This window comes from Hyperoodon ampullatus (genome assembly GCF_949752795.1).
Source record: "Hyperoodon ampullatus genome assembly, chromosome: 4".
Classification (NCBI taxonomy): Eukaryota; Metazoa; Chordata; class Mammalia; order Artiodactyla; family Ziphiidae; genus Hyperoodon; species Hyperoodon ampullatus.
In genome coordinates, this window is record NC_136917.1 from 33,949,707 (window position 1) to 33,965,113 (window position 15,407).

The window sequence follows — 15,407 nt, forward strand, 5'->3', positions numbered from 1 at the left end:
TGCAGCCGTTTTCTTTTAAAATCAATCAGTAAACTTCAGGGAGAAGGAAAGTTTCAGGTTCTCCCACAGCTTTCCCTCAAGAATTTGAGATAAGGCTTAGGAGTGTCACTTCTCCAGGGACTTCTCCTAGGTCAGGAAATAACCTGATCTGGGAAATATTTCTAAAATCTAGAAATAACCAAGTTGCCAGGTCATCGGCACCTGTTAGAAAGGCGAGCTCTGAGCAGAAAGTGATCTAGTCTTGTTAACTGCCCCTCCCCCTTCTTATATCTTATGCATTTGAAAGGCCCAAGCCCAGAGGGGTTATTAGACTCCTGAAGGGAACACTGGCTTTGGTCACTTGTCCTTGAAACAATCAACTGCTTTCTAGCTGTATGCTCCTGGGCAAGTAACTTAACTTCTCTGGACCTTAGTTTCCTCCCATCTAAACTAGGGACAGTGATCACTGGTAATGATTTTAATCTCATATTACTGTGCTGTGGATCCCATAAAAGAATACATGCTGAGCATCAAATACATAGTAATTGCTCAAACTGTGTTGGCTGCTACTGTTATTATGATGGTTGTTGCTTCCTGCTCAGCCTTTGGAATTATACCATTCGCATTTATTTTTATCATTTTGAATCGGGTGACAGCCTAGTGGCTTTAAGGCTTGACTCACTTGCTGTGTGGGCCGATGACTGGGATCCCGGGAAGCTGAGTGCTAGGACTCTAGTTTCTAGTGGGAAAGTGTCACTCTCCTAAGGCCCTTCTCCAGCTTTAGGAGTGTAGCCAGAAAGAAATTTTTTCCCTGCGCCCAGGCTCAGACTCAACCTTCCGGGAGGCAGCTGGATGAGCTGGGGCTGTGGGTGTCATGGGAAAGGTGGGGACCTGGGAAGGGTGTCTCTGGAGCTAAGGGTCTCTCCCTGCCCTTCCTGCCACACGCCCCAGCATTTTGGGGCTGAAGACAGGGGTTAGGCTAGGCAGGATCCACCCCCTCCCCATCACCACCTACTAGGGACACGGCCTCCAGATAGCAATCTCACAGCGCATAGTCTTCCTGGCCTAAGGGGCCTGTTCTGGACCAGGAGGCATCACCTGCCCCTGTAGCACAAGCTTGCTGCTGGCAGGAGGCAGTAACTTTTTCACAAGGTCTTACCAGTCTGTAGATTTGAACCGGCTTTTGACAGTCACTAGCGGTGTGTTCCCAGCATTGTGGACACTTATTTGACAGTAAAAGTTGAGCCCCAGCTGTGTGCTTGTCAGTGTTTTAGTAGCTGGGGATAGAGTCATGGGCAAGGCAGGTCACATCTCCACCCCTGGGGAAAGTTTACCTTTCTTGTCGTGGAGGGAAGAGGAAAATAAACAGGATACAGGGCCAGGAAAAAAAATAAAACAGGAGTATGTACTCCAGAGGGCTTGGAAGGGGGTTACTTGAGACCTGAGAAGGTGGCATATGAGCTAGGACATGAGTGATAAGGAGCCAGCAGGTGGAGGTGAGGAGAGCATGCCAGTAGATGGAAGAGCTGGTGCAAAGGTCCTGAGGCAGGAGGAGGCCTGGAGCATTTGGGAAGCCACATTGTGGCTAGAACATTCAGAATGAGAAAGGGGAAAGGGCCAGATCCCACAGGGCCCTATGGGTCATGGGGAGGGCTCTGGATTTTATTCTCTGTGATGGGGAGCCTTAGAGCCTTCTCAATAGAGAAGTGACACGATAGGGTTTGTGTTTTCAAAGGATCTTATAGACTATACAGGCAAGAGTAAAGCCAGGAGCCAGTGATGAGAGGGTCCAGGCAAGAGATGATGATGGCCCAGACTAGCATGGTATTGATAAAGATGGAGGGAAATGCCCAGCCTTAGGATCTATTTTGGAGGAATTATTGACAAGTCTTAAAAACTAAGTGGCTAGGGAATTCCCTGGCAGCCTAGTGGTGAGGACTCCGTGCTTTCACTACTGGGGCCTGGGTTTAACCCCTGGTTGGGGAACTAAGATCCTACAAGCTACGTGGTGTAGCCAAAACAAAAAACAAAAAAACCAAAAAAAACTGGATATAGAGGATGAAGGAAACACACATTATTATATTTAATTTCCCCATTCCCCAAAAAGTTCATTTTTGAAGCCAGTCTACAAGTGAGGGAAGTGAGGTTTTCTTTCCATTTCCTTGGGAGGGCCTTGTCCAAGATGTAAACCATTCAATTAAGTATCTGGCATCTAAAACAGTTGGCAAACTACAGCCTTCACCTGTTTTATATGGCCTGTGAGCTAAGACTGATTTTTACATTTTTAAGAATGATATTTTGTGGCATGATTAATATATCATGATATGTGAAAATTATGAAAATTCAAATCTAAGTATCTAGAAATAAACTTTATTGGCACACAGCCACACTTGCTTGTTTACATATTGTCCATGGCTACTTTAACACTCCAGTGGCAAAGTTGAGTCATTGCAATAGGCTGTCTGCCTTCAAAGCCAAAAGTGTTGACTGCACAGAAATTTGCCAGCCCCTGACCTAAAGAATTGATTCAAACATGCTCCAAAAGCAGGTGTTGGCTTTGAAGATAGGTGCAGCCATTGGTGCTTTTTTTTTTTTTTTTGGCAGTTTCGTTGCTAAGGGACAGATTTGCTGAGTCATGCTCAGATAGACGGGGGAATGCCTCATCCTGTATAAATATTTGTGACTTATTCCTCTCTAGGGAACACCCTACAGAACTCTGCTTAACCTAGTCTTCCACAAATGGCAAAAAAAAGGGTGCAATAATTATGGGAAATATGTCATTCTGTATCATTCTTCCTGGAGACTAACAATGACAGTGCTGAGAAGGTCTCCAACAGAGAAGTTGGTTTAACTGTTTTATCCATCTCCTCTTCCCCTTTTTGAGCTCAGCCTTTTAGTTGTCTCATCGCCACCTCCCCCTGCCCCTGAGGGGAAGGGAGGAGGCCTGCAGGGTTGGCACCTCGAGGAGGAGAAAGCACCAGTAAGTGTGGAGCTTTTAAAGCCCTTTTGTGGTGGGAGGGGCCCCTAGGGGCCAGCTCTCCTAGGGCTGGGAAAGTCCAGGCCAGGGTTTCTCAGTGCCCCCAGAACCACCTGCCTCTGAATCATCCAGGGGACTAGCTCAAATAGTAGACTCCAGGGTCATCCCAGACTCTGGCAGTGGAGCCTAGGAACCTGCATTTAACTAACTCCCCAGGTGAGGCTGATGAACACCAGAGTCAGAGTCCCCCTTGGCACCTCTTTCCAAGAGCTTGAGGATTGTGTCTCTCTCCCCCTTCCAGCCCCAACTGGCATGGATGTTTGTTGAATGAATAATAATAATAGCAACTTCCATTTCTCAGTGCTTATTGGGTGCTGGGCTGATCACATTGGATCTTTACAACAGCCTTATGAATCAGGTGTTCTCATCATCCCCAGGTGACGGATGGGAAAACTGAGGCCCAGAGGAAAGTCAGTTACATGTTTATGAATTAAGAGACAGGCCAGGGTTCATGTGGAGGTGGGTCTGATACTGGGCAGACAGGTGCTGATCAGCTGCAGTGACTTGAGCACCTGATCTGGGCCAGAGTTTGGACCCAGTAGTATGAGACCTGAGGAGGTGGGCCTCTCTAATGCTGGCAGAAAAGAGTTTGGGAAGGGCAGGGGCTGGGGGAAGATGTCTTCTCTGTGTGCATGGCAGGCAGTAGCCTCTTCCCTCTCCCGGTGGGCAAGCTCCCCTGCTGCCTGAGCCCCTGGCAGGCCACCCTTCCATCCTGCCCAGTGGGAAAGCCCAGAACAGCTCCCCTGGACCTGAACCAGGGCCCATTCCCCCTTGGCAAGAGAGACCATGTGCCTCACCCAGCTCCTGGGAGAGGGACCACAACCTTTTAGTAGCCACAAAAGCTGCCTCTGCCTGGTCAGGTGGGCCCCATTCTGAGGTCAGCGGCGGCTGCTGGGCCTGCTCTGTGGCCAGGACCTGTTCCCAGCCCAGCTGCCCCTGGTCCTAGAAGGCCACTTTCCTTGAGGAGCTCACATCTGGTGTCACCACCCATAACTGCCCTCACTTCTGTGGCAGCAAGCAGCTCAGGAGGCTTTTTGGACTCAAACAGCTTCCCTGTGTCTGGCACCCCACTGGGAATGATACTCAGCCAAGAATCCAAGCCCAGATGGCAGGCAATTAGGGAACTGGCACAGGTTGGCTGGGAGATAGCTTTCCCCATGACTTTCCTTTCTGGCAATTATCCAACTAGTCAAGTGCTTAGAATGCCCAGGGTTCAGACTCAGTCTTGCCACTTCCCTGCTGTGTGGCCTGGGGCAATCTCAACCTCTCTGAGCCTCAGCTCCTCCTCGGGCAGAAGGAGCCCAAATTCAGATGAGATTGTTGCAAAGTTTTAAATTAAGTAATGTAGGGGGACTTCCCTGGTGGTGCAGTGGTTAAGAATCTGCCTGCCAGGCTTCCCTGGTGGCACAGTGGTTGAGAGTCCGCCTGCTGATGCAGGGAACACGGGTTCATGCCCCGGTCCGGGAGGATCCCACATACCGCGGAGCGGCTGGGCCCGTGAGCCATGGCTGCTGAGCCTGCGCATCTGGAGCCTGTGCACCGCAACAGGAGAGGCCACAACAGTGAGAGGCCCGCATACAGCAAAAAAAAAAAAAAAAAAAAAAAGAATCTGCCTGCCAGTGCAGGGGACACATGTTCGAGCCCTAGTCCAGGAAGATCCCACATGCCGCAGAGCAACTAAGCCTGTGCACCATGAGTACTGAGCCCGCGTGCTGCAACTAATGAAGCCAGCGCGCCTAGAGCCCATGCTCCACCGCAATGAGAAGCCCGGGCACTGCTCGCCGCAACTAGAGAAAGCCCGTGTGCAGCAACAAAGACCCAATGCAGCCAAAAATAAATAAATTAATTAATTAAAAAAAAGAAAACCACAAGCTTAAAAAAAAAAAAAAAGTCATGTAGGTACTTCCCTGGCATGGCAGTCCAGTGGTTAAGACTCCACGCTTCCACTACAGGGGGCACAGTTTCAACCCCTGGTCAGGGTACTAAGATCCCATATGCCACGTGGTGCGGCCAAAAAAAAAAAAAATTAAAATTAAAATTAAGTAATGTAAAGAAAGCACTCAGCACCAGTGCCCAGCCTGCAGGAGCCTGCAGGAGAACTGTATTATTTGTTTTGGGGTGAGAGCTGGAGCTCTCCCAGCACAGGGGTCCCCCAGGCGCTGGGGCCTAGGAAGGAAGAAGGCAAGAAACCTGTGCAGGGAGGAGTGGAAGAGGTGCAGACCAGCTCCGGTCCATACTCAGTTGCCCTGCAGTGATGGATTCGTTATATCTTGCCACCAGCCTCGGGATTTAATTAAGTTACTGATGAACTCAAATGTGTCTCTAGGGAGCCAGGAGCTGTCCCTGGTTTCCTCTGCCTGTAGATTAATTCTTGTTTTTCCTTCTTTTTTCTTCCTCCTCTTCTCCCCCGCCCTGCCCCACCTTTCTTCCCAAGCAAGCAAAAAAAAAAAAAAAGAAAGAAAGAAAAGCCTTATTTATTATCATTTTCCCCACTGTTGGCATGGCAACACAGGCGTACGTTACTGAGCTACAGGCAGCCCCGCAACCATCCCAGCCGCCACAGGCCCAGCCCCAGCCACCGCCACCACCCCCCTCAGCAGCACCCCAGCCCCCCCAGCCCCCCGCCACCACTGCCACCCCCCAGCCCCAGTATGTCACCGAGCTGCAGAGTCCGCAGCCTCAGGCACAGCCACCGGGCAGCCAGAAGCAGTACGTGACGGAGCTCCCGGCCACCCCCACGCCCTCGCAGCCGGCTGGCACACCCGCCCCATCCCCGGCGTCCCAGCAGTACATCGTGGTCACCGTCTCCGGTAAGTGGACACGTGCTCAGAGCCAGGGCACTCAGTGAACAACCCCAAAGGGAGTTTTGGGGAGCCTAGCATCCTGGATGTGGGGGCACCCTGGCGCCCTCTCATTGTCACTTATTATGCCTGTTACCAGGAGGGCAGCTTTTAAACTCTCTGGGGTTCCCAGGTGGGATGTGGAGGGCACCTCTGGGGAAGGAGTAGTCAGACCAAGCAGGGAGGCCTCTGTGCCCCCAAACTCCTCCCCACCGGGGCAGCTCTTAGAGCTGTTTCTGTCTCTATCCTCAAGTAAGGTGTCACTTGAAGAAAGGATTGGGCAGTGGAGTTAATTTGCAAACGCCTGCTGGAGATGGAGGGTGAGCACACAGCCATCATCCATAAAGGGATCATAACAGCTTCGAGCGCTCAGGGGCTGCGTGTGAGGTGCTCCCTGTGGCAGTTCAGGGAGGTCCGCTGGGAGGCCTGGAGGGACCACTTCCCCTCCCCTCCCATTTCATTTTTGGCAAGACTCAGGCCAAGCGGGGCTCTTGGCTGAGCGAGTTTGTGAGCATGTGATGCGGCCAAGGGCTCCTGTTTGTCACTGTGGCCGCCCCTTGAGGCTGTGGAGCAAATGACTAGGAAGCTTGGGTCATGGCACCCATGGTTCCTGCCTAGAGCATCTTCCCCGTGCCCGGTTATTCTAGAATGGGGGTGGGCTGAGCAGAGGGAAGTGGGAGCACAGGGTCACGACAGGCAGTCTCTCCCCTAAGGGAGAATGTGGAGCTCCGAACAGGGCTCGGCGTCATTAGTGGTTTCTGATGTGCTCTGTGTAGAGGGGAGGATGCAGCGAAACCTCATGTTGAGGCTGGCCCTGGTCCTCCCAGAGTGGAAAAGGAAGTGGTGGGGATCCTAAGGGCATCCTGGGAGGCAGCGGAAGGAGCAGGTCAAGACTGCATTTAGGACCATAGGACAATAAAGAGTCAAGATTTGGGGCAGTTGACATGGCCCCATAGGACCAGGACAGAAGCAGCTGGGCCCCGGCAGCATCCTGGAGGCTCCTGGCTGTGTCGGGGTCCCCAGGGAGGGCCAGGGGGCGGGGCACGCAGGGGCTCAGGACAGTGACTCTTTAACACACAGACTGGTGTGGAGGGATGGCACGCGAGAGTCAGCTGGGTGCAGAGTGAGGCCAGGCCAAGGACGTGGCCAGGGTCACCGGGCCACAGATCTCCAGGGTGTTCTCGGTGCTGCACAGGGATCCTGCTACATTTCCTAGCCAGCATACCCATCACTCTCCAAGGAACCCACTCCCGCATCTCTCACCTCTGTCACCTCCCTCTCACTCTGTGCTTTTGACCCCTGACCCTGCTACTGACCTCACTGGGGACAAGGTATTATCACATGACAAGAAGGACCCCTTCTCCCACCCAGCCAGCCTCCCAGCACCCAGGGTCCATCTGCACCCACCAGCTCTGCTTTCTGGCTTCTGGAAGGGTGAATCGGTGCCCTGCCTGTTCCAGGCTGCCCCCTCCAAGACTTGCTTCTGCCATCCCGGCCTCTTCGCTTGGTCCCTCTCTTGCTGATCTTTTCCACCTGCTTGAAAAGATGCAACAGCTCCCATTTTAACCGGGCCCCCCCAGGCCCTGCACCCACTTCAGCTGCTGCCCGATTCTCTTCCTTTTAAGTTAGAATTCCTCAAAGGATTCATGCTCCCTTCCTTAGTCTCTTCTCCCTCACCTCAGCCACTTGCACCTTCCCTCGCCATAGTCCTAGTCAGGGTCACCCATGGCCCCTATCTTGTCGATCCACTGGTCGCTCTCTGTTCTTCTCTTCCTTGGCCTCTGGGCAGCGCCTGACACACTGGTCCCCCTCCTCCCAGAGGTGCCCTCCTGCCCTGGTATCTGCCCACCTCCCTCCTTCCTCCTCATCTTCCTGACTTTGTCAGCAATGACCTCATCAGGCCTGAGGCTTCCTCTCTGCTCCCGTAAGTCTCCCTTCATGGTGGCCTTGTCCGGTGTCTCAGCTTGCGATGCCACCTCTTATGCTGACAGTGCTACATTGAGGTCTGCATCCTGGGCCTCAGCCCTGAGCCCTAGCTACCTGTGAGCCATCAAAGGGCCCTTTCAAACCAGCATGGCCAAATAGAAGTCTGGATTTTTTTCCTTCTTCAAATCTGGCCTCCATTGAGACTTCCTTGTCCTTGTCCCAGACCCCAGGTCTGGGTCAACCTTGATTCCTGTCTTACCCATCCTTTTTTTTTTTTCTGGCCGTACCGTGTGGCACGTCGGATCTTAGTTCCCTGACCAGGGATCGAAACCTTGCCCCTGAAGTGGGAGCACAGGGTCTTAACCACTGGACCGCCAAGGAAGTCCCCTGTCTTACCCACCCTTGAGCAAGCAAGATCTCTTGGCTCCACCTCCTAAATGCAGCCAGAACCCACCACCTCTCCCACCTCCACGGCCCCCTACCCTGGTCCAGCCTCTGCTCATACCCTTCACAGTCCTCCCCCCACAGCAACCAGAGGGAGCCTCTTGCCAGCTGTTGATTAGGTTCCATCATGTCCCAGCTCAACCCAGATTATTCCAAGGCAGGTGGCCCTGGGGGCACTCTCTGAGAAACCTTGGCCTGGCCTTCCTTGGCCCTAGGAGATCTGGCCCCCTGTGGCTCACAGGAAGGGGCTTAAAAAGCTCCACACTCCCTGTGCCCCTGCTGACAAATGTCCAACCTCCTGACTCTGGCCTTCAAGGCCTGCTGGCCACCCAGCCCTACCTGGTACTAACCTGCCCCCTAGCACACCTGCTTCAGCCCCACTGGTCTTCCTGTGGCTCCTCAAACCTTCTGGGCTTAGTTCGTCTCTGGGCCTTTGCACTCACGTTGCCCTCTGCCGGGAGCACTCCCATCCCAGACCTTCTGGTGGTTCATCCCTCGTGAATGCTGGCCTGACCCAGCTCAGCCCTCATACCCCATCAGCCCCTGGGCAGCCAAGAGCAGGTAGGAGGGCATGTTTGTCACTGCTGGAGGACTTTTTGTAGCCTACAGGGTATCTTATTGGCCCTGAACCTCCTGAGTGCTGGCTTTTGCTGCTTCAGGTGTCCAGGGTCCCCAGAACAAGGGTCTGGAATGGATGCACATCTCCAGACCCCAGAACACCCCAAGTCCCAGCCTACCTCCTCTCTTCCCCTTGTCTTCAGCTCCTCCTAGCGCTCTCCCCAGGGAGTCCCTGGTGCTTACAGGTCAAAGCCTTTGTTTCCCTCCTCCCCTGGTTCCCCCATCTTGCTGTGGGGCACTCAGTGTGGGCGGGTTGCAGTGTTGGCGTGAATGGCTGTTGGCGTGAATCTTAGCCTCCCTTCTTTGGTCAGGCAGTGGCTTAATTGTCTTTCACAGTGGTCCTGGGGAATTTCATTTCCCTTCTGCTCCCAGTTCTGCCAGGAGCAAGCCTGTCCCCGGAAGGCTTACTGGGCAATGCTTCCTTGATTTGTTCTAAGAGGAGGTTGGGTTGCGCCCTGTCACTGAACTTGTGCTGCTCCGTTCACCCCTCCCCCATCCCCCTTGCTGTGATTTCCTAGGGTTCCTCCATAACCCTCTCCCAGTTTTAGTGTCCCTTTTAACTAAGGGTGGCCTTTGGGCCATGTGAGCCAGTCCTAGGGGTGGAGGTGTGTAACTGACACCAGCAAAGGCTGCAGCAAGGTGCCTGGGGTTCCTCCAGAGCCAGAAGCAATCTGAGCTGAGCAGGGACCCAGGGAGTGGCAGGGAGGAGGCAGGGAGGGGCCCTGGACCCAGACCTGGAGCCTAGACTGGAAGCCAGCCAGGAGCAGCACCAGAAGCAGCTCAACTAACCCGATCCTTGCAAGCTCTGCCCTAAGGTGACTTTGGAGGTGATGGGAAGGAAGCTCAAATTTCCCGGCTTAGGAACAATTCTCTAGATCCATAAATCCCTGTCCTCAGAGGGAACCGGACTCCCACCCAAAACCCAGGTGGAAGGAGGGCATTTTGGGTCCTGCCAGCTGTCCCTAGGAAAGTGAAAGTGAGCCTGTGGAAGGGGATAGGGCTGGGCTGAAGAGGCTGGAGCCTCTCTTCCCTGCTTCTGACTTGGAGTCCTTGGGAGTCCAACAAGACTTGTGTCCAGGAGAGGGACATGGAGGGTGTTTGTCAGTGTCCCCAAGCAGATGGGGAAACCGAGGTCAGGGCAGACAAGGGACTCAGGACGCTGGGGGCAGCAGGAGTCCACAGGCCCCCCAAAGAACCTTTGACTGAAATCATCGGCAGGATGGGAGCAAAGGATCAGGAGGGAGAGGGCCATGACTGCCCCATCTATTGTCCGTGGTGAACTGGGTCCCAGCTTGGAGTCGAGCCTCTCAGGTTTCCCTCCGTCTTCCCCCAAGTAGCTCGCGACATTTGAGGCATGAGTAGGTCTCAGTGAGGAAGTGCAAGGCCCAGGGAGGAAGAGACACTCATCAGATTGAGGGACAGGAAATCAGCTGCTGCTTCCTGACTGGAGACTTGAGACAGCGGGGCCCTCTCTGGTCTGGTGCACATGCCCAGAATGGAGTTTGCAGACAGATGCAGATGCTTGCAGACTCAGTGACCCCCTACGCGCGCATGCACACACACGCACACACACGTGCACACACACACACAGCCAGGGCTAGACACAATGGTAGGGAGCCTGCCCTTGCTACAGGCAGACAGGGGCTCACACATAGGAAGCCCCTTGTCCAAAGAGTAGACTCTGGAACCTCACCTGCCCAGCATGCCCTCCTGGCCTGGCAAAGCTGGGGATTCCGGCCTTTAGGGCTACCCCAGAGGCAGGAGATGGGCAACACTGGTTCCCAGGGCTTTCCTGTCCCAGGCAGATGCTTGATCTCAGCAAGTCCCCCGGCCTCCAACTGCTCAGGGTCCCGCTTAAGGATCAGCCTTGGCATTTTCATCAGAGCACCGGGGCCTAGGAGGTGGCTGGGGCCAGCCCCCCATTCGCTGCCCACCCTGAGCCAGGCTAAACCTGCCACGGGCCTCCTCTGTCAGGCACTATCCCTTGGGCTGTGCCTGGCTTCCTGTGCCTCATGGACACCCAGGTGTGCCGGGCCCCTCACGTGACTTGGGGCTTTCTCAGGTTCCTCCCAGCGGGCCAGCTCAGTGAGGGCCTCCTCTTTTACCATTCAGGGAAGCCTAAGTACAATAGATGCGAGGGACAATTCCAGCAAAACATAGGAATCGGTGCCCCCTGGAATTGGTTGCAGAGGCAGCTGGCCAAGCAGGCCTGCGGTTCTACTGTCCGCCCCACATCTGGCTACCACTCCCCCACACCCAACATGTATACATTCGTGTGCTCTGCCCCAGACTTGGCCCCTGAGGTCCTTGCTTCTACCTGGGGTGACCTTTCTGTCCCGGCCAGGCCCTTCTCCATGTCTCCCCACAGCAGCTGAGGCCCAGCTCCCCACTTTGGAGGCTGAGCCCCAAAGGGACACTCTGGACCTTGTGGTGTCCCCATAGGCCCCTGGCTCACTGTCCTCCGGTACCCACATGCCTGAGTCTGCACACCACTGCCTTTGGGCCCTCAGCCTGGGCCTGACCCTTGACTCTGGGTTCCACACATGGTGTGACATTCATGTGGGCACAGACACGAGCCTGTGTTCTGGTCTGCCAGTTCCCGGCTGGGCGACCTCGGACAAGTTACTTCCTCTCTTCCGGTCTCTGTTGCCCTCTCTAAAAACGGAGGTAATAAAAGTTCTTTCCGTTTCCAGCTGCCCAGGAAGACCCTACTGCAGTGCCTGGGGCACCGGAAGTGCTATAGTTACTCTTATTATTCCTTGCCCACTGCCCTCCAGTCCCACCAGAGGGCTCCCAGGGGATGGGACTGGGACCTTGGCTCCCTCTGGCAGCACACTGGAGGAAGGGCAGGCGCATGTGTGCCCCCAGCCCTACCCCACAACTGAAACTGCTGGGAGCAACCAGGCGACACAGAGCGGGTGGGGTGGATTGTGTCCCAGCTGGGGTGAGGGTCTCCCAACCAGTGCCTCTCAGCGACACTTGTGCTCCACGCCCCTCCCTCCCCGCCAGCTCGCCTGTTAATCACTTAGCGGGATGTGCATGAAACTCGACCTGTGCCTTCCTGATAGCATCTCTGGGTACCAGCCTCCCTCCTGACCCCACAGAGTGGCCCCAGCCCCGCGAAGGCCCCACTCAGGCTCTGCCCGCTGGGAGGGAAGTGTGTTTATCCCAAGAGGACAGCCAGGAACTCTGCACCCAGTGGGGGGGATTAGCTCCCCAAGGTTGCAGGTATAAAGCCGCCCGCACAGCCTGCTGTTCCCCAAGAGGTGGGCGAGGAGTGCCGGGCAGGCTCCCCGGGACAGACGGGGCAGTGGGGCAGGTGGGCACCATGTTCTATGATGGCCTCTTCTTGGCTGCCTGTCAGCGTGAGTACCCGCCTGCCCAGCTCCAAGCCCTCTGCCCCCCCACCCCACCCCAGTGAGGATCAGGAAGCAGGGACGGTGGAGAGGGAGGGGGTGTTTGGCTGCAGGCCCGTGAGACCTTCTGGGGCGACTTCTCTGACCAGCTTCCATCCCTGGGAAGCCAGGGGTCATTTCAAGGAAGGTGGCCCCGACGCCTTGCAAGGCTGTGGGACCTGGTGGGGGGGCGGGGGGCGGGGTCAGTCACGGTCCACAGTCCTGCCTGTTGGGCAGAGGCATCCATCCCTCCGAGCCTCCGCTGCATCATGGCTTCTCAGTCACCGCTTCTGGTCTGACTTCGGGACAGTGAGGGTAGGGGTGAGGAGGGAGGCTGCTTATGGGTGTTAGGGATTATAGGCCCTTGGGGCCCCCAGCCCACCCCAATGGGCAGTGTTGGGGCTGACCATGGGCCAGGCAGAATTCTTGGAGAGCCTAGCCCCATCCAGAGCTGGCTTCAGGCTGCATCGTCGCATCCCAGCGGGCTCAGGCTCAGGGTGAGGGCAGTGGCAGCAGGCAGAGCTGACCTGGTGACCTTTCCCTACAGAAGGTGCCATGAGGGCCAGCGAGACTGTGTCAGAGGCCAGCCCGGGCTCCACGGCCAGCCAGACTGGAGTCCCCACTCAGGTGGTGCAGCAGGTGCAGGGCACCCAGCAGGTAGGACACACACCCCTCCCCCAGGGGTGTGTAGAGAGGGCACCTGAGGGGGGCAGCGAGGCTGTGGCCTTGGGTACCTTGCTTTCCCCCGGTCCTGCTGCCGGAACCATCTGCTCACCTGTTCTTATCAAGCTGTTCACTGCTGCTGCCCCAACAAATCCCCCCCCCAACCCCGCCCCGGGCCGGGCCTCCCAGGGGAAGCCAGCGTGGCTCAGGTCCTTCCTGCTTCTCCCGCAGCGGCTGCTGGTCCAGACGAGTGTGCAGGCCAAGCCGGGCCACGTGTCACCCCTCCAGCTCACCAACATCCCAGTGCCCCAACAGGTAAGCGCCCCGCATCCAGCCCCCACCCTCAGAGCCTCCCCAGGGTGCAGAACCCACCCCTGTGGCCTGCTCTTATCTACCCTCACCAGCATCGAGGCTATGGGGCCTATCCAGGGGCTGCCCTACCTGTTGTCTCCAGCCAGTGAGGCTGTGTCAGTCAGGGCCCATTGGGGAAGGAAGAGCTGCAGGAGTCATCTTAACAGAGAGACCTGAGGATTGACAGTAAGGAACATGGCTGGTGGGTCCAGCCCCAGTGTCCCAAAGCAGAGAAGCCAAAGCCGGTTAGGAACCAAGAACCCATAGCCAGCACAGGGGCGTGACTGGATGGTGGTCTGTCACCTGGAAGGCTACACACCGGGTGCCGGCGTCCAGCATGGACCGGGACAAAGTCCTGTCAGGTTTCAAGGGTGAGAGCACATTTCATGTGCCCTGTGGAGCCAGGCTCCCTGAACACAAACTCCAGCTCTGCTGCACATGGGCTCCAGGATCTCGGGCAAGTACTTTCACTGTCCTAAACCTCTGTGAAGTGGGAGAGCGACTGCAGCATCAGGACTGTCAGGGCGATTCTGTGAGCTAGCAGGCATGCAGCACTAGAACGGCGCCTGGCACGGCACAGGTGCTCATTAAAAACACACAGGCAGGGCTTCTTGGTGGCACAGTGGTTGAGAGTCCGCCTGCCGATGCAGGGGACACGGGTTCATGCCCCGGACTGGGAGGATCCCACATGCCACGGAGCGGCTGGGCCCGTGAGCCATGGCCGCTGAGCCTGCACATCCGGAGCCTGTGCTCCACAACGGGAGAGGCCACAACAGTGAGAGGCCCGCGTACCGCAAACAACAAGAACAACAACAACAACAACAACAACAACAAAACACACAGGCCGTTGTCAGTGAACTGTGGTCCTTCTCCCTTCTGGCTCCAGGCTCTCCCCACACAGCGTCTGGTGGTGCAGAGCCCAGTCCCAGGCGGCAAGAGCGGCCAGGTCTCCCTGACGGTGCATGGCCCGCAGCAGGTGCACTCACCTCCTGAGGTAGGTGGCGGCCCCTTTGGCCACCCTCCCCACCCCTCTCCCCAGAGGAGTCAGGACTCACTCTTCCCAAGTCCTCGTTGACCCTGGCTGGGGTGGCTCAGCCACCAGATCCTAGCCCTGCTGGCTCTGAGCTGAGCCCAGCTCCAGGAGGAGGAGGCAGCTTGTCCCCTGGGTCGAGATGGGCCTTGAAGCTCCAGCTCAGGGCACTGCATCCCAGGAGGCAAAGTGGGCCCCTCTTCCCTTGACAGGGTGGGTAGAGGTTCCTCCTCCGACCACAGGATGGAATCCAGGGACCCCTGAACACCAGTGAGGGTGTGGAGGCAGGCGAGCCGTGGGTGGCCGGGAGCATGGGTGTCAGCAATCAGAGCTCAAGGTCAGATCCCTGGCTCAGCCATTCAGTCCTGGGGACTCTGGGCAGGCCCTCAGAGCCTACTGAGCCCAGAGTTAGAAATGTGTAAAACAGTTAATGATACCCACTGTGACACAGCACGGCCCACAGCTATCGGGTTCTGCAGCCAGCCCACCTGGGGTCAGCACCTGGTGCCACCACTCACAACTATGTGGCCCTGCACACGTCCCTTCCCATCTGTGCATCAGCAAATCATCTGGAAAGTAGGGGTGCCCTCACCTATCCTTTCTCACTTCAGGGCTGCAGCCCATCTGATGATGGAGGCAGCAAGTGGCCCATGAGCTGAGGCTAGAGTCCCAGCGCTCTTCGCTGGGGAAGATGGGTCTGAACTCTGAGCCTTGCATCTGGGATGACTGGGGCTGTGGGCTGTGGTGGGGACCAGGCATTTGGATGCAAAGGAAGGTTACCAGCTTAGGTGGTTAGATACGTCCCCTCTGGCTGCTGCCCTCCCCTAATAGCTCTCTGGACAGCCCTTTCGAGCAGGGTTTTGTCAGGCCCCGGCTGCTCCACACACACACCGTGTTTCCTTCCATTGCAGCGGTCGCCAGTGCAGGCCAATAGCTCCTCCAGCAAGACGGGCACGGTGCCTCAGCAGCTGCAAGTCCACGGCGTCCAGCAGAGTGTCCCCGTCACCCAAGAGGTGCCAGGCAAAGGCGGGCAGTGGCAGGGGCGAGGGTGCTGGCCAGGCGGCCTCTGCATCCTCCTTCAGTTGTCAGTGGGAGTTGCAGTGGGGAAGGCCTGTGAGAGACAA

At 56.2% G+C, this 15,407-nt stretch overlaps 1 protein-coding gene across 1 annotated transcript in view; it reads left to right on the top strand.

The window, feature by feature from the left end:
- RFX1 (regulatory factor X1) overlaps nt 1–15,407 on the top strand; it is a gene marked incomplete at its 3' end in the record, with an annotated part of 30,366 nt that overhangs the window by 1,530 nt on the left and 13,429 nt on the right. Inside the window, exons 2-6 of the mRNA XM_079702760.1 lie at nt 5,455–5,826; nt 12,787–12,896; nt 13,134–13,217; nt 14,140–14,247; nt 15,195–15,296. Of these exons, the coding sequence (XP_079558886.1) occupies nt 5,517–5,826; nt 12,787–12,896; nt 13,134–13,217; nt 14,140–14,247; nt 15,195–15,296 (714 nt within the window). The 5' untranslated portion in view covers nt 5,455–5,516. The remainder of the gene's footprint in view (nt 1–5,454; nt 5,827–12,786; nt 12,897–13,133; nt 13,218–14,139; nt 14,248–15,194; nt 15,297–15,407) is intronic.